At 46.6% G+C, this 20,934-nt stretch overlaps 1 protein-coding gene across 2 annotated transcripts; it reads right to left on the bottom strand.

Moving 5' to 3' along the window:
- Positions 1-414: 414 nt before the first annotated feature.
- Positions 415-19,915, bottom strand: CDC25A (cell division cycle 25A). Of its 2 annotated transcripts, none has more exons than XM_008260577.5 (15): positions 19,527-19,915; positions 18,455-18,528; positions 17,079-17,121; positions 16,035-16,071; positions 15,291-15,392; positions 12,906-13,025; positions 11,677-11,811; positions 10,868-10,942; positions 8,761-8,934; positions 7,097-7,195; positions 5,436-5,498; positions 5,244-5,342; positions 3,864-3,994; positions 2,508-2,619; positions 415-2,283 (listed from the first exon to the last, which is right to left on the bottom strand). In XM_008260577.5, exons 1-15 carry the CDS (start codon positions 19,694-19,696, stop codon positions 2,143-2,145), a joined length of 1,575 nt encoding a protein of 524 aa, XP_008258799.2. In that variant the 5' UTR covers positions 19,697-19,915; the 3' UTR covers positions 415-2,142. The 2 variants fall into 2 exon arrangements, with proteins under 2 accessions (XP_008258799.2, XP_017199286.2); XM_017343797.4 differs by having other exon boundaries at positions 11,677-11,748; positions 19,527-19,833.
- Positions 19,916-20,934: the final 1,019 nt, after the last annotated feature.

Raw genomic sequence — 20,934 nt, 5'->3', positions numbered from 1 at the left:
CTGGTTCACTCCCCAGATGGCCTCAACAGCTGGAGTTGGGCCTACCCAAGGCCAGGAGCCAGGAGCTTCTTCTGGGTATCCCATGTGGGTACAGGGGCCCACCACTGCTTTCCTAGGCCACAGCAGAGAGCTGGATCGGAAGTGGAGCAGCCAGGACTCGAAGCAGCACCCATGATTTGCTGTCAGTGCAGGCCGAGGATTAACCTACTGTTTCACAGCACCTGCCCCCAGGCTAGCTTTTAAGTACCCATTTAATCTTGCCAACCAATTCACAAGTTTATCAATTCAAAAATAGCAGAGAGGTTTTTCCAGCCATCCCTGGATCCCTTATCTTCTTGCCTCAGTCACAGTTTTAGTTAAGTGTAGTCCCAGGAAAATGTAGATGCATTTAAATATATCAAGGACAAAGTAGAGTATGGGTTCAAGATCATTTTTATTTTTTCAGAGCCTGCAATAGTTGGTTAACAAAGTTGGTACAGTTTGAAGGCCAACCCCCCTCCCTCTTCAGGCATGTAACCAACAGAATCCTTAAAAAGACCAAATGGTATGTCTGAGTAAGTGTAGGATGAGGCCCTCTTTCTTCCTCTCCACATGCTCTTTCCTTTATATCCAAAAGCGACTCAAACCCATAATATAGCAACCAGTCATCTCCAGTATCAGATTCCCTCTCTACCCAGAACAAGTTAAGAGGGAAAGCTGACACTTGATAGGAAGAGCCTGGCTATACCCCACAGGAACAGTGATGGTGAGGAGGCTGGCACCTGAGGGTGGGGAGGAGCAGGTGCCACCAACAGGCCTGTGTAGAATCAGTCAAGGCAGCCCCAGCTCCCTAGGAGGGAATCCTTTGAGACCCCCCACTTCCTTGGAGTTAGATAAGGGGGCAATTGGTGATGATTCATCACTCCCTGTCCCTCAAATTAAAACATGATAAACCCAGAAAGTTTTACCTTCAAAATCCACCACACTCCCTTCTGAGAAAAAAAATCAATGCAGACATCTCTATGCCAGCACCCTCCCTCCAAAGGCCCAGGGCTCCCAGCCCCTCTCCCTACATCTGGGTGGCCCATCCAACACTGATTTGATACTCTTTTGACTCATGACTATTTTTCAAAAATTAAAATAAAAGCTATCCAAGAGTTATCAAGATAACCAGGGGAGACAGTTGGTGAGATCCACCCATCCCCTACTCCACCCCAACACCCTGGGACACCTACATTACATTCCAGAACTGACTTGGGGGTGGCCCAAAGCTGCCTGAAATGCTTTCCCAATGGTGATTCCTATGCCAGCCAACACCATAGGGAACTGGGGTGAAGAACAGGGACCTCCCCAGCCAACAGATCTCAATGGCCAGAAGTAGGTCTGGGAGGTGTAGCTTATGTCCTATAGCCAAGCCTGAGTCCAGTGCCCAACCCACCAGTAACTCAGTCCTTGGATTTAAATAGCAGCAGCCCCAGTACGGCAGTGCTTCCTGGGGGTGACAGAGCTCCTAGCTCTCTGTCCCATGACTCACAACGACTTTGCCTTTTCTTACTCCCTTCTTTTCTTTTTTAATTAAAAGCAGAGGTAGTCCCTGGGATGATAAAAACCCTACCTAGAATGGCAGTATTTTGACTTAATGAAGCAGTAAAGTCTCCAGCGGTTACAAAAAAATAAAATAATTGGTGAAGTTGAATAAATTAAAGATACAGTTGTCCCACGAAGACCTTTTCTTCCCAGTCTGTCTTTGGTATCTGGCCAGCAACATATCTGTTCACGTTGCTTCTTTCTACCCTGCCCCTCCCTTCATGAGGAAGACCAGAGTCCATTGAGGCCCCAGCTGCTTCTTGCAATTGTGGAGGATGACGAGCCAGAAAACAGCCTGACAGCTTGCGGAGACTGCACTATGGCCCGTGACAGCCTTGGGACACAGTTCAGACGTGGAGGGAGGACGTCTTACAGTGACAGACCAGGCACAGCCACTAGAATGCCCTGGGGGCTCCAACCTCCGGAGTGTGGGAAGCAGGTTCAAGGAATGGAAGCCCCAGGCCTTCTCTCCAAATATCACATAGCTGACCCCTTTGCTCAAGTTTGTCTGCAGCCCAAAGGGGATTGTAGGAGGAACGGAGGGAGCTCAGGCTGCTGTTGCATGCACCACCGTCTTCAGAGCTTCTTCAGGCGACTGTACATCTCCCTTTTGCTCTTCTCCCCTGCCCAGGTCCGGCTCTTTGTGCGGAACTTCTTCAGGTCTTCTTTAAAGTCCTCATGGTGCATTGGTCGGTAGCTGGGGGGCTCACAGTGAGACTGGGGACAGGAGGGGATGAGGTTAAGGCATGCCTGGCTCACATGCACAATCTGGCTCCCTCCCTTCCCAGGGCTGCAAGGCTGAAAGAACAATGCAGACCTGGGCAGCTGGTTCTCCAGGGGCCCTCTTTGTATAGGGCAGATAACCACCTTGTCCTCAGGCCCCCGGCAAGATCCACTAGTCTGGCACAGGGGCAGGAGGCATGCTTTCCACTCTGTCTTACCTGGCATTTCAAGAAGAATTCCTTGTAGCCCCCTTTCAGGACATACAGCTCAGGGTAATGGAGTTTGGGGTACTCGTTACCAAGCCGATCTCGCTCTCTCACATACCGACACCTAATAAATAGGAAGGCCAGAGCAAGGTGAGCTCTCCCAGTGCAGAGAAACAAGGCAACGCAGGAAAAGCTAAAGTAGAGCTTGTGGCTTAAGTACTCCTTCCATGTCTTCCAGACCTTACACCAATTCCTGGAAACAATTGGTGCTGACTTTGAGTTCCTGACCATTGAGCCCTGTTCAGTAAGTGGTCCCTTTCCCAACTTTCCTTTCTCCAAGTCAAGCAGTTCTAGTACCTGACCCCCATCCAGTCAGGTTTTCCAGTATCAGCTGAGCCAGCCTCCCCTTGCATTCTCCACACCTGCCACACACACACACCCACCCTGACCCATATAAATGTAGGGCAAAGTTCTCATCCTTAGGAGCGATCATGAACTTTGGCAAAGTTTAGAGTAAAAACAAGGCACAAAAACATGGCTGCTGTTGGACCATCTTTGTTGATATTGCACCCTCAGTCCTATCTCCCCATCTGCCCTGTTTCTCAGCACTTCTGGTGATCATCTCACAGTACTCTTCCCCACCTGGACCTCTGCTGCATCACGGTCCTGTCACTTCTCCTTGCTACTCTCTTCACTGTGCAGTGCTTTACTGCACTGCTCTATTTTTATTGCCTCTACAGTGCCCATAATGCTCCAGGCTTTGCAATCCATTTTGCATGGACACAGGTAACTAACTATGAGCAGCTGTATGGCCCTTTCTTTTTACCCCCAAGTGGTAACAAAGTGAACATGACCCACTCCTCTGCAATGATGGATTTTTCCAAGCTCTTTAAAACATAATCCATCAAGTTTAGGAAAGCAAGAACTTCATATCCATACTTTGTATTTGAAGGATGTTATACGAGAAGGGTAGCTCCAAAGGGAGAACTAAGGACAGTGGAGGAAGTTGGAAGAGCTGAATTTTAACTCAACATAAGAAACTAAGAGTGAGCCTCTCCAGAACGGCCAGATCTGTGGAGAATACTGTATGGGCACCACTAAGCATCAGACAGAACTGGAGAAGGCTGAAATCCTTTGTGCAACTGAAACTGAAACTGTGAGGTTAAGCCTAACAGAAAAGTCATCCAAGAAATAAATCAGTTGCTAAATGGATAAGAATTCAGGAAAATGTCACTCATGAATTTGTACTTTTGCCAAAAGGATGCTTAAAATACTAAAATATGTTCCAACGGAAAGCCATATACCATCACATCCCATGAAAACATCATGGGGTCGCTGCCCCAGAGCCTAGTTTCACACAGTACTCACATGCGGGGACCTCTCTCTGAGGAAAACTCGCAGTGGAACACGACGATGACCCGTTTGCCATCAGTAGGCACAATGGGTTTCTTGAGCAAGAAGTCTTCAACGTCTTCTTCCATGTGCAAGTTCACTGCACCCTGTGGAGGCATCAGAGACCCTTGGCACTGCATGTATCAAACTTGAGGTAATTATGTAATGAGTCTATGGGACTACTTTGTGCGATTTTGCAGGCTTCCTGGCTCAACAGCCAGTAGACTATCTGGTATCTATCACAATAGAGCTACATGTCTACACACATTCATCATTTAGCAATACACGTGGGGATCGGAAACAGGCGCCTCAAACCCTGTTACAAAACTATGGTGCACTTTCTGGGTAGTATTTGCAAATTTGGGAATTTTTAAATTCCACAAGATACAGCTTGAGGGGGCAGCGACATAGCATAGTGGGTAAAATCACTGCCTGCTCTGCCGGCATCCCATATGGACACCAGTTCAAGTCCCAGCTGCTCCACTTCCGATCCAACTCTCTGCTATGGCCTGGGAAAGTAGTAGAAAATGGCCCAAGTTCTTGGTCCCTTGCATTTGCATGGGAGACCCGGAGGAATATCCTAGCTGGTGCACCTCTAGCCATTGCGACCATCTGGGGAGTAAACCAGAGGATGGAAGACCTCTCTCTCTGCCTCTCTGTAACACTGCCTTTGCAATAAATAAATAAATCTTAAAGAAAAAAATACAGCTTGAGCATCCCTATGCTGAAGATCCAAAATTTAAAACTTTTCAGTGTCACCATGATGCTAAGTGGAAAATTGTACATTTGACCCACATGATGGATTGCACTCAAAATACAGGTACATTAAATTACCTATAGGCTATGAATATAAGGTATATGACACAAATAAATTTCAAATTTAGACTTGGATGATATTGTCAGGATATCTCATCATATATATGCAAATATTCCAAAATAATAAAATTTAAGGAAAAGTACTACACACCAGACAACATTTGTTCCTTACACAGGAGTAAGACACCTGCCACCAACCGCTTGGGACCAGTGTTGTGGCGTAGCAAGTTAAGCCGCCGTCTGCAGTGCTGGCATTCCATATGGGCACTGGTCGGAGTCCTGACTCCTCTACTTCAGATCCAACTCCCTTATAATGCGTCTAGGAAAGCAGGGCCCCTGCACCCACATGGGAGACCTGGAAGACACTCCTTGCTCACAGCTTTGGTCCAGCCCAGCCCTGGCCATTACGGCCATCTGGGAAGTGAATACATGGATGGGAAAATCTCTGTCTTTTCCTCTCTCTCTCCAACTCTGCCTTTCAAATAAAGTAAATCCTTTAACAAAAAAACAAAAACAAAAAACAACAAAAAAAACCCATACCTTGATGTGGCCTCCTTCATATTCATATGGGTACCGGCAGTCAATAATAACAAACTCTTTAATGAGGCTGGCAAACTTGCCATTCAAAACAGATGCCATCTGTAGAAATTCAGGAAGATAAAGATCACCTTTGACTGACAGAAACAAGATTCAAATACCACATGTGCAGAAGGCTCCAAAAAGATGACTTACAATTTCTGGAGAGATATATTTTAAATCCTGATGTTTCCCAGCAACTGTATGAAAGAGATAAGCCTTAAAAAGAAATAAGGGAATATATTGAGAGAATTGAAAGGTTTGCCTGTCATCAGCTAGTCAGTATATACTAGTTACTCTTTTAGGTACCTCTTTAACACCCTGATATCGAATTTTCACACAATGAAACTGTTCCCATTTGCAGACCTTAGCGCTCAACACCTAATCTAAGGATACCCAGCTAATAATTTCCTTTTCTTTCTGCTTTGTCAGGAACCCTCATCTTAGTAGGCAGGCTGTGAAAAGCACCCAAATACAGCGATGGAACATATGCCACTCACTCCCAAGCACTTGCCATACCCAGCATGGTACTAGATGCTAGGGATGGAAAAAACAAGATCCGGCCCAGTTAAGGAGTAGGAGGGGCATATCCACAATGACTCATTAGAGAACTGGACAGAGTCCAGAGCTCACTTATCACCATGGCCATTAAAAACATAACCAACACCTTCAATTCCACTTGAAGATGATAAAAGTGAAGATACACCTCTCTTCTTCAGAGGCCCAGCTCCTTCAAAATCCCCCAGAAACATTCTATATCCCACCTTTGTACTTCACCTCAGCTTTTCTTTATGATACAGGCAGAGAGACAGAGATCTGCTCACTGGTTCACTCCCCAAATGCCCACAAAAGCAGGAGCTATGCAAGGCAAAAGCCAGGAGCTACAAACTCCATCTACATGGATGGCAGTGACCAAAGTATTTGAAACATCTCCTGCTACCTTCCCAGGTAGACCAGCAGGAAGGTAGATTGGAGGCAGTCAGGACTCCGTGCCAGGCTTTGTGTTGTGGGATGTAATGTGGGTGTTCCAAACAGCAGCCTAAACTACTGCACTGAATATCCATGCCCATCACAGCTTAAAGGCAGCCACCTTTTGCGTGGCACATCAGGCCATCAGTACATCTTCCTCTGTACTTTCCTGAGGGCCTTTTCCTTCAAAGGCTATCTTTTACCAGACAATGAAGTCTCAATGATGGATCTGTTAAAATAACCTTTCAACACACAGACCTGTAGTGAGGATACAGGTATTATTGCCTCTTCATACTACTATTCTTATGATCATAAAGTTCCCAGAAAGCCTGGTCTTTGGGTTGGAGTCAAAGTTGTTAGTGGGCAGCTCCTTATTAGCAGTAACAAGGGATACACTCTCACAGAAGATAATGTGTACCTGATCATAAGAAACCAAGTTGGTTTACCCGCTCATGACTTTGGTTGTTGCTGGGAAGCAGAAAGACTGCTTGCCAGACCAAGAGATAGTGCTCCTATCCATTGGTTCAGTCCCCAGATACCCACAGCAACTCAGACCAGGCCAGGTCAAAGAGAGCAGCCAGGAAACCAAGTATTTAAACCATCATCTGCTGCCTCGTGGGGTGTGCATTAGCAAGAAGTTGGATTGGGGATTCAAACCCCAGCACTCCAATATGGAACATGGGCATTCTTACCAGCAGCTTAACTGCTAGGCCAAGTGCCTCTAACATTTTTAACTGTGTCCCCCTGGAGGCACCTGAAAGCTATCTTGGTGAAGAAAGGCTGAGGTGAAGTTTAAGGTACCCCTATTCCCTGTGTAGCTCAGTCAGAGCAGCTCTGCTTGCAATTACCTTGGAGAAGTCTCCGATAAGATCCCTTGGGTCATTGTCCAAAATGTTCTCGATGGTCCCTTTTGGGGAAGATGCCAGGGATAAAGACTGATGCATGATCTGTAACAAATCAAAGGCAGAGAATGAGGCAAGGTGTTTTGCTTTAATTATTTGAAAGGCAGAGCAACAGAGATAAAGACAGGAGGGGATCTTCTATCCTCTGGTTCACACCCCAAGGGCCAAAACCCCACCTGGGGCTTGACATGGGACAGAAAAGGCCCAACTGCTTTGGTCATGTTTTGCTGCCTTGCCAGGCATAACAGTGGGGAACTGGATCAGAAGCAGAGTAGCTAAGAATTGAACTGGCACTTCAGTATGAGAAGCTGGGCATCAGGAACAGCAGCTCCTACTGCCACCATAATACCAGTCCCAGGGCAAAGGACTTGAATAAACATTTACCTAGAACATGTCAAAAGGAAGAGACTGGAATGCTAATGTCTATCCTTACTAATTAAAATATTTTCTTTAATTGTATCGGGAGCAGAAAAAAACAGGTTGTTGGATAGGTCTATTATTCCATTATATAAATGAATTGCCCTAAAACTAAAATCTCTCCTACAAAAAGGGAGGTCAAAATTAGGTCAAATTTGGCTGGCGCTGCAGCTCACTAGGCTAATCCTCCGCCTGCGGTGCTGGCACTCTGGGTTCTAGTCCTGGTTGGGGCACCAGTTCTGTCCCGGTTGCTCTTCTTCCAGTCCACTCTCTGCTGTGGCCCAGGAAGGCAGTGGAGGATGGCCCAAGTGCTTGGGCCCTGCACCCGCATGGGAGACCAGGAGGAAGTGCCTGGCTCCTGGCTTCAGATCGGCACAGTGCGCCGGTGGTAGCGGCCATTTGGGGTGTGAACCAACAAAAGGAAGAACTTTCTCTCTGTCTCTCTCTCTCTCACTAACTCTGCCTGTCAAAAAAAATTAGGTCAAATTTAAAAAGTACTTCTTAACCTTATAAGAATCACAAATGCAATGAGCACCCCCAGAGGATATATATGTAGTAAGTTCTCTAAACAGTACTTACACTAAAAGAAACCAGGGGTATTTGAAATAATTGACTCCAGGCTAGGCCAAGAAATGTATATAAAAAAGCACAGAATGCCTTTGTGATATTAGGAAGGAAGCTATGACTTCTAAGGTCATGTCACAAAGGTTAATAATGAAGATAGAAGGACTGCCTAATCAGGACATAAAAAGATAAAGTAAAATACATTTTCAAAAAAGAAATCCTGTCCATCATAGAATTATTTATTTATTTAAGTTATTTGAGAGGGAGAAAGAGATGGGAAAAAGAAACTAAAAGAATTCTCTTCTGCTGGTTCATTTCCCAAATGCTTATAATAGCTAAGGTTGGGGAGGGCAGGAGCCAGGAGCCTGTAAGCCTACTCCATCAATAGTAGGAGAAATAACCAATTCATCCAATAAAAACATTCATATTTGAAAATATACATTAACCACTACCATAAAGAGATAACCAATAGAAAAATGAACAAAAATAGTTGGACAGATGGTACAGGGAGAAAAATCCATAAAATGACTTGTGCTGGCGCTGTGGCACAGTGGGTTAACGCCCTGGCCTGAAGTGCCAGCATCCCATATGTGTGCCAGTTCAAGACCCAGCTGCTCCACAAAACTAACCTCCTGAGCCTCCTCTGGACCGGCTACCTCTTCAGGACTGGCCCCAGTCATGCTCTTCCTCTTCTTTGTGTTTCCTCGTGGAGACTCCTCTTGAGATCGTTCTGGTCTCTTCAACACTGTCCGAGTACTGGAGCTACACGGGGAAGGGGAGTCAAACAGCTTGCATCGATTGCCCTTAGGGAAAAAAAGATTCATCTTCCATTAAAATGTGCTCACTTGAATGGTTAATACAAACAGACCAAGGGCTTCCTGGGGTGGAATCAATCCTAAATTAGGAAGTAGACATTGTCAATCAATCTACCCTCTGCAACTCTCATGGGGTCTGGCACAGTGTACCTACTGCATGATGAATATGTACTTGGCTGAAGATATTAGCCCTCAAAAATTGGGGCTGGTATTGTGGCATAGTGGGTTAAGCTACCACCTGCAATGCCGGCATCCCATATGGGTGCCAGTTCAAGTTCCTACTGCTCCTCTCTCTCATAACCCCACCTTTCAAAGAATATAAAATATGGCCCAAGTGTTTGGGCCCCTGCACCTGTATTTGAGATCTAAAAGAAACTCCTGGCTTCAGATCCAGCCAGTTCCGGCCACTGTGGCCATCTGGGTAGTGAATTTTCTTATCTGTCTCTCTCTTTGGATCTGTATTGGCAGGAATCAGGGGTTGGAGCTGAGACTTGAACCCAGGTACCAGATATGGAATGCAGGTGTTCTTACTTGTGCCCCAACCACTTGGCCAAATGCTACCTCTACATGTCTTCAACTTCTCAGAGTCTGAAGACTGCTAATCTGTCTCATGGTAGAGACAGTCTAACTTCAACTCTCTAATCTCAGCTTGTACACAACTCTATGCCTTAGCTTAGTCTCTTCCTGTGCAGAATGTCCTATCGGATCTTACTGAACTACTAAATTTTGATGTTATTTCTTCAAAATGTTCCTAGTGTAGCATGTCTGCTCTCCCCAAAGACAACGGATTTTCTCCCTCTTTATTTGCCCACAGCTACCAGCAAAGGTGAGTCTGCCAGAACCATCTGCGCAAGGAAATTCCCCACTGTTCAGAGCTCAGAAAACTCTTCCTGAGTTTTAAATCTAACCATACAATTGATGGTATATAATTTCATTTTTCAAAATGACCTGGTAAAATTAATATAACATTTGTGCTGAGTTAACCTATTTTTTCAAAAACCATGCTTTAGACAACTATAGCTCATAAGTGGCCTCAAAACTGTAGCTCACTTGTCCCATATTTTCAGTTCATGTCACCAAGTTAGAAACACAGATATCAGGGCCAGCACTGTGGTGCAGTAGGTAAATGCTCTGGCCTGAAGCGCCAGCATCCCATGTGGGTGCCAGTTCAAGATCCAGCAGCTCCATTTCCTATCCAGCTCTTTGCTATGGCCTGGGAAAGCAGCAGAAGATGGCCCAAGGACTTGGGCCCCTGCACCCACATGGGAGACCTGGAGGAAGCTCCTGGCTCCTGATAGGCGCAGTTCCAGCCGTTGGGGCCAATTGGGGAGTGAAGCATCAGATGGAAGACCTCTCTCTCTCTCTGTGTAACTCTGACTTGCAAATAAATAAATAAATAAATCTTAAAAAAAAAAAAGACCTCAATTGATGTACACAACTCTGAGCTTGTACCATACCCACTATTCCCCAGATGTTTGCATAAATGAGAATGTGTACCTAAACAGATACCTCCTTGCTTCTAACTTTGTTTTGAAGTATCCCTATGATGGAAACTCAAGTATGTAGCACATGCAGATGGGGCAGTTACTCTCAAATAAAAATATAAATATCCTATGAGATTTGTTGCTTGTCAAATGTTGTTCTAGGTGCTGTGGAATATACATGAGAATGATCTTAAAAAAAAAAAAAAAAGCGCTAACAGCTTCAGATACACTTTTTTAAACTGCTAGATATTGTTTATACATAAGGAAACATGCAGAGATGAATCGGATCTGTCAGTCTGTAGGTAGCCAAGATAGTCCTAAAACCTGGGTTCCTGAGTCCTGTCATTCCAGTCAACCTCGGTTGCACTCAACTAAGGATGATCTATCCAGTGGCCCAATCACTCAAGGCTCCCTCCAGATATACTGAAGTAACTTACGAAGTTTGTAGTTCTTCTCATTACAAGGGGAGCTGTCCAGAGGCTGGCCATGCCCGACGGGGTCTCCTCATCGTTCTAAAGAGAGAAACTGGTTTTAAAAAGATCCAGTAGTTTAAATGCTTCAGGTTTCTAATAATCTATCCTCTGCAGCAAAGGTTCACAACAGTTCAGACAGCTAAACACAGCTGGAAGCACACCTGCTAACAGCACATGTGTAGGCATCAGGTCTCTAGCTCTAGGGCACTTCTCAGCCAGTCCTACACGGTTATCACAATATCTTCTGCACATTATAGCTCCTTCAGGGTAAGAATGATCTTATCAACGTATTCTTTGGAAAAAATTTAATCAGGACAAGAACAGTGTTAAAGTTTCACCAGGGCTGGCATTGTATCATAGTGGTAAAGCTGCCGCCTGCAACGCCAGCATCTCATATGGGCAGCAGTTCACGTCCCAGCTGTTCCACTTCTGATCCAGCTCCCCGATATTGGTCCTGGGAAAGCAGTGGAAGATTTGGGTTCAAGTCCCCGGGCTCATGAACCCACATGTGAGAGCTAATGAAGCTCCTGGCTCCTAGTTTTGGCCTGGCCCAGTGTGGGCCATTGTGGCCATTTGGTGAGTGAACCAGCAGATGAAGATTTTCTCTCTCTCACTCTCTGTCTTTCAAATAAAGCAAATCTTTAAAAAGGGGGAAAAAAAAAAACTAAACAAATCAACCTAGCCAAGTCCCAGGGAACTGCTATTCTTCACATGATTTTCCCAGTAATTAGTAGGATGGACAGAAAAACTCCATGGACACACACACATGGTACCTTTAGGTTCTCTCCATCAAGAAGGTCCATGAAGCCATCATCTTCGTCAGACAAAGTATCTGTCACAGGAGACTGGGGCATAAAAAGAGGAATGAAATTCCCAGGCTCGCTGCTATCTCTTTCATTTGAGGAAAGCTGTAAGACAGAATTCATAGCTCATTAGTAAATGAGAGACACACGGTTCACTGGCTTTTGAGAAAAACATGTTATATTGGTTATACCAAGTAAAATTTAGCAGCCACTGATCAAAAGAAAATCATTTGTTGTACACATAGTCCTGAGTAGAGCCTAGTCAAGTAGCTTTCACAAAGAACTATTCCCAGAAGCAATGCACCTCACAATGGGTACTAGGAATATTCTTATTTATAAGAAAAAGTTTCTGGGGGCCGGCTGAGTCCTGTTTGCTCCACTTCTGATCCAGCTCTCTGCTGTGGCCTGGGAAAGCAGTGGAAGATGGCCCAAGCCCTTGGGCTCCTGCACCCACATGGGAGACCTGGAGGAAGCTCCTGGCTCTGGCCAGGCTTAGCGTCAGCTGTTGCTGCCATCTGGGGGGTAAATCAGCAAATGTAGGATCTCCTTTTCTCAGTGACTCTCTCAAATAAATACAATTTTTTTTTTTTTATTGCTTTGTAAATGCACAAAGCAGCAGCGTCAGGTGAACCTGAATCTCAGACCTCAAGTTAGACTGAAGACTTTCAGATCAATTCCCAGGAACCTGGAAACAAAATGCATTAGTTTTGCCCAGGTTTGGTCTTCTTAGTCTATAAATGCATTATTGACCCAATTCCAACCAACAGTAAGAAACTCTGGAATAACGACAACCTCTGTCTGCCAAAAATAAATAGCCCTGAAACAAGTGGCCCAAGACTGCCAAGCAGTCTGTAGGCAGTAGGATCACTGGACATCATTATAGTTCTTATTAAACTACCTTTGCAAGAAGCAAAAGCTCTGCAGAGGAAGCTTTAAATGAAAGATATAATTCCACTCTGCAGATAGAGAATGACCCAGGATGCCAGCAGACTATTTTCCCAGAATCAACAACATCAAGTGTTCCTTCTACAGGTCCAATATTTCAAACACCATCTCCTAGACTCAACAAAAACAAGTACTTGACAGTCTAGCTTCTGAGAACAACGTCAAGACAGAGACAGTGAGAACTCCAGACTAAAGAGGTGCTTTCTAAAGTTCTTCTCATCAGGATCTCCCCTATGAAAACTAGAAGCACATACCATCCGAGCTGGGGCAGAGTTCTGCCTCTGTGTGAAGAGATCTTTACCCTCTTCAAGTCCATGAGAGTGCAGGCAGCCACGAGATGCAGGTCTTGTCGGCTTCTTAAACTCAAAGGCTTCCTGAAAGACAGAACAGTTGAGACATCTACTGTCCATGAAGGGCCTCAGTTGTAACTTGGGGAGACAAGCAAGGATGTGGGCGTGGACCACGTTTGTAACTGCCTCCAAAGTAAAGATTTAGCTATTTCTAATCTAATGCCAGCTCCAGAACTGTGTAACTAAGAATTTCAGTGGCTCTGTCAATGGCTAACTTCTCAAATGGCACCTTTTTCTTAGCACACTTCATTTTCATTTTCTTTTTTAATTTTATTTATTTTTTGACAGGCAGAGTGGACAGCGAGAGAGAGACAGAAAGAAAGGTCTTCCTTTGCCGTTGGTTCACCCTCCAATGGCCGCCGTGCTGCGGCCGGTGCACTGTGCCCGATCCGATGGCAGGAGCCAGGTACTTATCCTGGTCTCCCATGGGGTGCAGGGCCCAAGTACTTGGGCCACCTCCACTGCACTCCCTGGCCACAGAAGAGAGCTGGCCTGGAAGAGGGGCAACCGGGACTAGAACCCGGTGTGCCGGCACCACAAGGCGGAGGATTAGCCTAGTGAGCCGCGGCGCCGGCCTTTCATTTTCATTTTCTAACCCATAGTATCTGCCATCTATACAAAGCAGAGTGATAAACTACAAATGCCGTCTAAAATCCTAATGCAATGCCATCACAATTAACTGTCCATTATGTCAAAACATTTCATCTGAGGGCTTCATATTTTTTACCTCATCCTACCAATGACAGACAATTATTTTCCCACTTAAGATGACTACTGTATTTCATAGAAAAAGCAATGAAAAAACCCTACTGGTTTACTCAACAAGGATGATTTTTACAATGTTGACTGTAAATAGCTAAATGTGACAGATTACATGATTTCACTTAAACTTCAAAAGCACTCATGAACCCTCACCCTAAATATTCACTTTAAGAACCTGTTACTTTTTCTTAATATTTATTTAGGCAGTTAAAAAAAACTAGGCCTTAGAGGTGAAATGTGCCTATGATACTGAAGGCAGACAGAGTGACTCCAGAACAGCTCTTCAACCACCATCTACCCAATTTTCCCTTTAGAAAACAGCTCTATGCAGGCAATCGGGGAGAGGCTTGGGGGATAACAAAGCATTGTAACAGTTTGGCTGGCAGAAAGAAACACTGCATGGGGGTAGACCCATTGCTTGCTCTGCAAGCCCTGAAGGCAGGAACTCATTTTCATCTCCTTCATGACATCTCCCAAGTTACCAAAGAATCGTCAGGAGAGTTCATGAAGGCAGGTTTTACACTAACTCTATAAGAATATAATGATCACAAACTGATTATTTTTAGCAGAAAATGGAACAGAGAGAAAACAGACATACGGAAATACTCTGGGAAAGGGTAGGGAGAGTTAAGCAAATATGTTCAACTGTTTTGGATGCCTTCCTGTGCATCTGAAAAAGTCAGGGGTGGGTGTCTGGCCTCTTAGGATGCCCACATTCCGATTTGAGTGGCTGGCTTGAGTTCAAGCTCCTGCACTTTTGATTCAGCTTATTGCTGATGTGCACCATGGGAGGTAGCAAGTGATGGCTCAAGTGTTTGGGTCCCTGGCAACCATGTGGGAGACCCAGAAGGAATTCTGGGCTCCCAGCTTTGGCCTGGCCCTACTCTAGCTATTGAGAGCATTTGGGGAAGTTAAACAGCAGATGGGGGTGGCACTGTGGCGCAGTGGGTTAAGCTACCATCTGCAGTGCCAGCATCCCATATGGGCATCAGTTTGAATCCTAGCTGCTCCACTTCCAATCCAGCTTCCTGCTAATGCGCCTGGGAAAGCGATGGAGAATGTCCCAGGTCCTTGGGCCCCTATATCCAAGTTGAAGACCAGGATAAAGCACATGGATCCTGGCTTCAGCCTGGCCCAGCCCTGATGTTGCAGCCATTTTGAGTGAACCAGTCAATGGAAGATCTCTGCCCCTTTCTCTGTAATTTGGACTTTCAAATAATTAAATCTTTAAGAAAATAAAAACAAACAAAAAACCCCAGCAGATGGTAGATCTGTTGCTGCCTACCTTCCAGGCACCATTTTAAATTCTTTATACAATGGCCCTAAGAGGTATTGGTATCCCTACTTTACAAAGAAGCCTAAAAAGGGAAGTTATTTGCCAAGCTCCCACAGCTAGTAAGAAGCAGGATTCAATCCCAAATTTTCTGACTACAAAGGCCACACACTTCTCTGGCCAAAGTTGAATACTCCCAGAAATTTTTCTGCAAACTCCTGATATCTGGCTTAGTGCAGTGATGCCACACTCACATTTTCCTTGTTCTCATCCTGGTCAATGAGCTGAAAGATGTCATGGTCAAGAGAATCAGAATGGCTCCTCTTCAGAGCTGGGCTGCATCCCAAGAGCTTCGGCTATCAAATTGAAAAAAAGGAAATAATTAGGGTACATAAATAAAAATTCCATGGAAAACAGCTCTCAAAAGAAGTGAGGTGGGAGATAACTTCATCCCCAAATATCTGCATAAAAGGCCCTTTCCTAGCTCTGTGCACTGTAGGTTGCTGTGGCATGGCAGGTAAAGGCTGCTGCCTGCAGTGTGCACATCCCTTATGGGCAGATCCTGGTTGCTCCACTTCCAATCAGCTCCCTATTAGCATCCCTGAGAAAGCAGCAGAGAATGGTCAAGTGCTTGGGCCCCTACATCCATGTGGGAGACCCAGTTTCTGGTTTTGGCTTGGCCCAGCCCTGGCCATTGTGTCCATTTGAGGAGTAGACTAGCAGGTAAAAGATCTCTGTCTTTCCCTCTCTATAACTGCCTTTCAAATAAAATAAATCTTAATAAACAAAAACAAAACTTCATCCTGTTTTAATCAAGTTCTGCTAGTCAGATGTCTTCAGTGGATAGATAGCCCTTATTAAAGCTACTGTAGTCTCGAGTGCTTCTGAGACTGAAGAAAAGCAGTTTCACTTTCTACATTGAGGTCTATCAAGGCAAGCTGGAAGCTGGCAAGCAGACAACAGGTACGACCTCAAAATAAACAAGGGAACTAACTTACAGGCAGGGAATTTATCCTCTTCATGGGATTTTCGAGACTGTAATAAGATCAGAAGGTAAACAATGAGAATAAAGCGAGTAAAGATGTTCATTTTAACCTACAATGTGAGGGAGCAGTCAAACACATTCCTATTTTAGGAAAGAAAAGAAATAAATTTCTGATGCTATCCTATTTTTTTATTTTTATTTTTTATTTTTTTTATTTTTTGACAGGCAGAGTGGACAGAGAGAGAAAGGTCTTCCCTTGCCGTTGGTTCACCCTCCAATGGCCACCGCGGCCGGCGCGCTGCGGCCCGCGCACCGCGCTGATCCGATGGCAGGAGCCAGGTACTTATCCTGGTCTCCCATGGGGTGCAGGGCCCAAGCACCTGGGCCATCCTCCACTGCACTCCCTGGCCACAGCAGAGAGCTGGCCTGGAAGAGGGGCAACCGGGACAGAATCCGGCGCCCCGACCGGGACTAGAACCCGGTGTGCCGGCGCAGCAAGGCGGAGGATTAGCCCAGTGAGCTGCGGTGCCGGCCGCTATCCTATTTTTAGGAGCACCTCCAACACTGGGCTTCTAGGTAAAAAAGAAAATCCAAACCTTCCCTTAAAATACATTCTCTTAAGAATTTGACTAACACCAAAACAAGAGCTAAAATCTAAGGAGGGAAGTACACACTACTCGTGAAGTTTTTCCAGAATCCAGGGGTCTTTCTAGGAACAGCTAAAGCTAGGGTTCCAGTGCAGAATATAAAGAACTTCAGTAAAAAATTGAGGGACAGGCTATTGTAGCACAGTGGGTTAAGCTGCTCCTTGGGATGCCTGTATCCCAATTGCAGTGCCTGACTCTTCTGTGCTTCTAACCCAACTTCCTGCTCATGTACCTGGGGGGCAGCAGATGATACTTTGGCCTGGCCTAGCCTGGGCCACTGGGGGCATTTAGGGAGTGAACCTGTGCATGGAAGATCTCTCTCTCCACATTTCAAATAAATAAGTAAATCTTTTAAGAAGTTAAGAAAGGCTTTTTTTCTATGTATAAATTTAAAAGCAGTGAATACATACTTTTCTTTCCTGTCCAAGGGCCCAGGAGAATCCAGACAGAAACCTGTGGAAAATTAAAAAAAAAAAAAAAAAAGTGAGGAAATAATACACAAATTCCATTTTGTTAAAATACATAGATAACATTCTCATAATATATATACATGAATCCCCTTCTACTGGCAATTGCCATCAAAGGAAATAGAATTTATGGAGGGTGAATTAAACTTATTCACATCATGCATAGTTATTCAAAACATACTGTATTTTCCTGGAATAGTTTTGATTTCAAGTATTTTGTCTCATCAAATTATCCAAGTAATTCTGAGGATTATAAAGTACAATTATGGAACAGACATTTGGTGCAGCAGTTAAAACACCACCAGGGATGCCAGTATCCCATAGAGTGCCCAGGTTCAAATTCAAGCTCTTTTTCAATTCCAGTTTCCTGCTAATTAGCATCGTGGGAAGCAATGGTGATGCCTCAAGTAAATTAGATCTGCCATACACATGGAAGACCAGAATAGAGTCCGTGGTTCCTGGCTTCAGCCTGGCCCAGCCCTGTCCTTAGCAGGCATTTGGGAAGAAGTGAATGGAAGAGCTCTCTGATTTCAAATACATAAAAATAAATATTTTTTAAAAGAAAAATATATTAATCATCACACAAGGCAGACATTGGCTGCCTTTAACAAAATGACTCCAAGAAAGGTGTCCATCTCTCCAAAAGTAGTAGGGTGGAGGAGACACTGCTCAGTACTACTTCTGTGCTAGCTAAGACCCACCAGCACATGCCAAGCTCACACCGCTCCATGATGCTGCCAAAGCCTTACAGATTAGGCATTAGAACCGATACTCTCACCTGTCTACTTCCACAAATAAGAATCTCATCTCCAGTTCTTAAGTCTATACTACATTTTATGACGTTTGCCTTTGCAAGTCCTAAAACTAAACATCTGTACCCTAAATGCTCTTATCTGTGCATGCGGTAACCTGAATTTAGGAAATTGAAAAAAGCACCCTTGTTCATTTCCTCCATAGCAGGATCACTGACTTCATTATTCTTATAATAAGTTTATCCTAATTTCTTAATGTTTATTTTTTCATCTACTAGAAAGAAGGAGACAAAAAGAATAGATATCCCATTTGCTAGTTCAGGGACTCAATCCAAGCCTCCCACAGAGGTAGTAGGGGCCCAAGCATTTGAGCCATCACCTGCTGCGTCCTAGGAGGAAGCTGTCATCCTGTGTTTTTCTGGACTTCACTCACTGAGGAATGGTGAATGTTAAGTCATTTTTCCAGGGCAAGCACACACACCACCTCCTTATACACACTCGATGCTTGCTTTAGGAAATTCCCATGTTGCTCCCCACAGAACAGACTGGCAAAGACCCAAGGAATACCTGAATCCGTTGATTCGGAGGAGCCCATTCTCTGCAGACTGCTGTTCTTCACCTCCAGTGGCTGCTCATACTCGCTGAAGACAAGAAAAATAATTGCACATGAGCGATTTCTAGGACAGCACTAAAAGGCCACATACAGGAAACAGGCCATGAGGTTAACAAGCAGCCAGTCTGGCATGAATTACCATCACTTCTAGGACACACCACAGAGCCCTTCTTGCCACTGGGAACACCCAGTTAGCACCAAGCAAGGGAGGGAAGAGCGGGTGGCTTGGCCCCTGGCCACATTGCAAGACACGATGACTATGGCAAATGGGGAGCTATTTCCTGAAATGAGAGCATGTGTTCTAGGTACTGTGCTAGAGATAACTGAAGAATGGGACAGGAGTTCCTGCTTTTCAGGGCTTGGGAACCGTGAACGAGACGGCTCAGAATATGGTATACCAAGACTGAGGGGAAAGCAGCCTCGTCAGAAACAGTGTGGGACGCGTTTGTTCCTCCAAGGAGAAGCCTAGCGAGCTATGGAAAGCTGGATGAGACAGGAATTAGGAAAGCAGAGGGATCAACATGAGGAAAGTGCGCGGGCGAGGGACTAGGACGATGTTTTTGCACAAATACCCGGAAAGGAAATGCCACGTCCCTTTGTTGAGAAGAGAAAGCTCGCAGGAAACTAAGATTCTGTGAGCTGGTTCGGGAAGGGCTGGACTGAAGCGCCTGCGAGGGCCAGCCCTTCCCCCGTACGGGTGTATTCCGCAGAGCTTCCCGGGAAGCACAAAGCCAGTGCCGGGAATTCTCAAAGGGGCGACGAGGGTGGGGGGTCCCCGGCCACAGCCCGGGCCCAGCCCCGGCTGAGGGCAGCCCTGCAGGGTCGGAACTGCCTCTCCGCCCAACATTCTGCCCGGCGGGGGCAGGGTGCACATGGCGGGCCCCGGCCCGACAGCCCCCGAGCGGCGGGCGCGGACCCGCACGACCCGCCCGGCTCCCGGTCCGTTTCACGACCCGATCTTCCCGGCAGTGGGAAGGCCTGTGGGAGGCCAGCGGCCTCGGGCACCGCGCGTCCGCACCTCCTCACCTGCCCAGTCCCTGCAGCTGATCCATGGTGACCGTCAGGTTGGTGACAGGCGACAGTCCCCCGGCGGCTGGCGCGCCAAACAGCGTCTTCACGACGGGCTGCGGCGTGGGAGGGGGGCTGCAGGCGAAGAGCAGGCGGCGGCGGTGCGGGGGCTCCGGGCCCAGTTCCATGGCGGCGCCCGGACTCCCAAGGCTCCCGCTCCCTCTCTGTCCGCCGCGCCTGCCCCGCTCGGCCGACACCGGCTTCGGCCGCGTGCCCCGCCGCCGGCGCCCACGAGTCAAACACAAACACGACCCCGCGGGTTCAGGGACGCAGCCGCGAACAAGCGGAGCGGACGGGCGGTCGTCCGGACCGGGCAGGTGCCAGACACAAGCACGGGTGCTTCCCTCTCACCCCGCGAGGCGAGCCGGCGTGCGGACCGCAGCAACCTGAAGATCAAATCCAAACAAACTCGGAGGCCCGAGGAGCAGCAGGCAAGTTCCGCAAGGTAAGGTCACGCTCTTAGCTTTTTTCTCTTCCCCTTACCCAGGCCGGGATCGCAGAGAACCAGGCCGACCTCCAGACTGTCGCAGCCGAGGTGGCTTTCGCGGTAATAGCTGCTTACAGAGGGCCGGCGCTGCCCCGCCCCCCTTTCCTAGTTGGCGCCAAACAGAATCCACCAATCAGGAAGCAACTTCTCCGCCTCGCGTCCGAATGGCAGCCAGGATGGGCCAATGAGAAAGGAAGAAGGCCGCAGCTCGCGGGACTCTGCGAGGTCTTCCGCTTTCAGAAGGGGGCGGGGCCTGCAGCTGATAGGAGGGGCTCAAGATGAGAGGCGCCTCAGAGGTCAATGAAAACGCCCAGCAGAACCTTCGAGGTGCTGGTCGCGGCCGAAAGACGCCCCCTTGCCCTGGTGCATGCTGGGAAGTGTAGTTCCTTTCCAATCGCGAGCAGCGGTCCAGTGATTTCGTACCCCCGTTTGGCCACCGACACTTCACCCTCTAGCCTCGCGCCCCACACCCCGAGGGGACTTGGGGGCTAGAGAAAGCTATTCAGACCCAGCCCGGTCTCTACCTCTAACTGTACAATACTGTGGACCCCATTTTTTCCCATGCCGGCACTGCAGGCGGCGGCTTTACCCACTACACCACTGCGCCGGCCCCAATCCATGCTTTCTTGGAGACTTGCCTGAAGTGCCCTTCTCACCCCTCACCCACTTCACACAGCTCACCTTCCTTTTCTCAAGAAAAGTTTGATATCCTGACTGAATCAGAGGGAATCCCTGTTATCATCCACCCCATCCCCCATTACCGGGAGGGGGGGTCGCGGGGGGCAACGCATGTTCACATTTGTTTCTATTATTGTTTAATCAGGTCAAAGTCTTCAGATTACTATTAACTCAAAAGGGTAAGAACCTTGACTTTTTTTT

This window comes from Oryctolagus cuniculus, chromosome 10, assembly GCF_051225735.1.
Source record: "Oryctolagus cuniculus isolate XC-2025 breed Fujian yellow rabbit chromosome 10, ASM5122573v1, whole genome shotgun sequence".
Classification (NCBI taxonomy): domain Eukaryota; kingdom Metazoa; phylum Chordata; class Mammalia; order Lagomorpha; family Leporidae; genus Oryctolagus; species Oryctolagus cuniculus.
This window is presented reverse-complemented; position numbering and strand designations above follow the sequence as displayed.

Bases quoted from the DNA above. Each gene is read 5' to 3' on its own strand.
- CDC25A (XM_008260577.5), bottom strand. From the start codon at position 19,696: ATGGAACTGGGCCCGGAGCCCCCGCACCGCCGCCGCCTGCTCTTCGCC. The intron at 5,499-7,096 runs GTAATTGCAAGC...TTTCTTTTTAAG, and splicing joins TTATCGGAGACTTCTCCAAG to GCTTATCTCTTTCATACAGT. The intron at 2,620-3,863 runs GTGAGTACTGTG...CCTATTTATTAG, and splicing joins TCAGAGAGAGGTCCCCGCAT to GTGTCGGTATGTGAGAGAGC.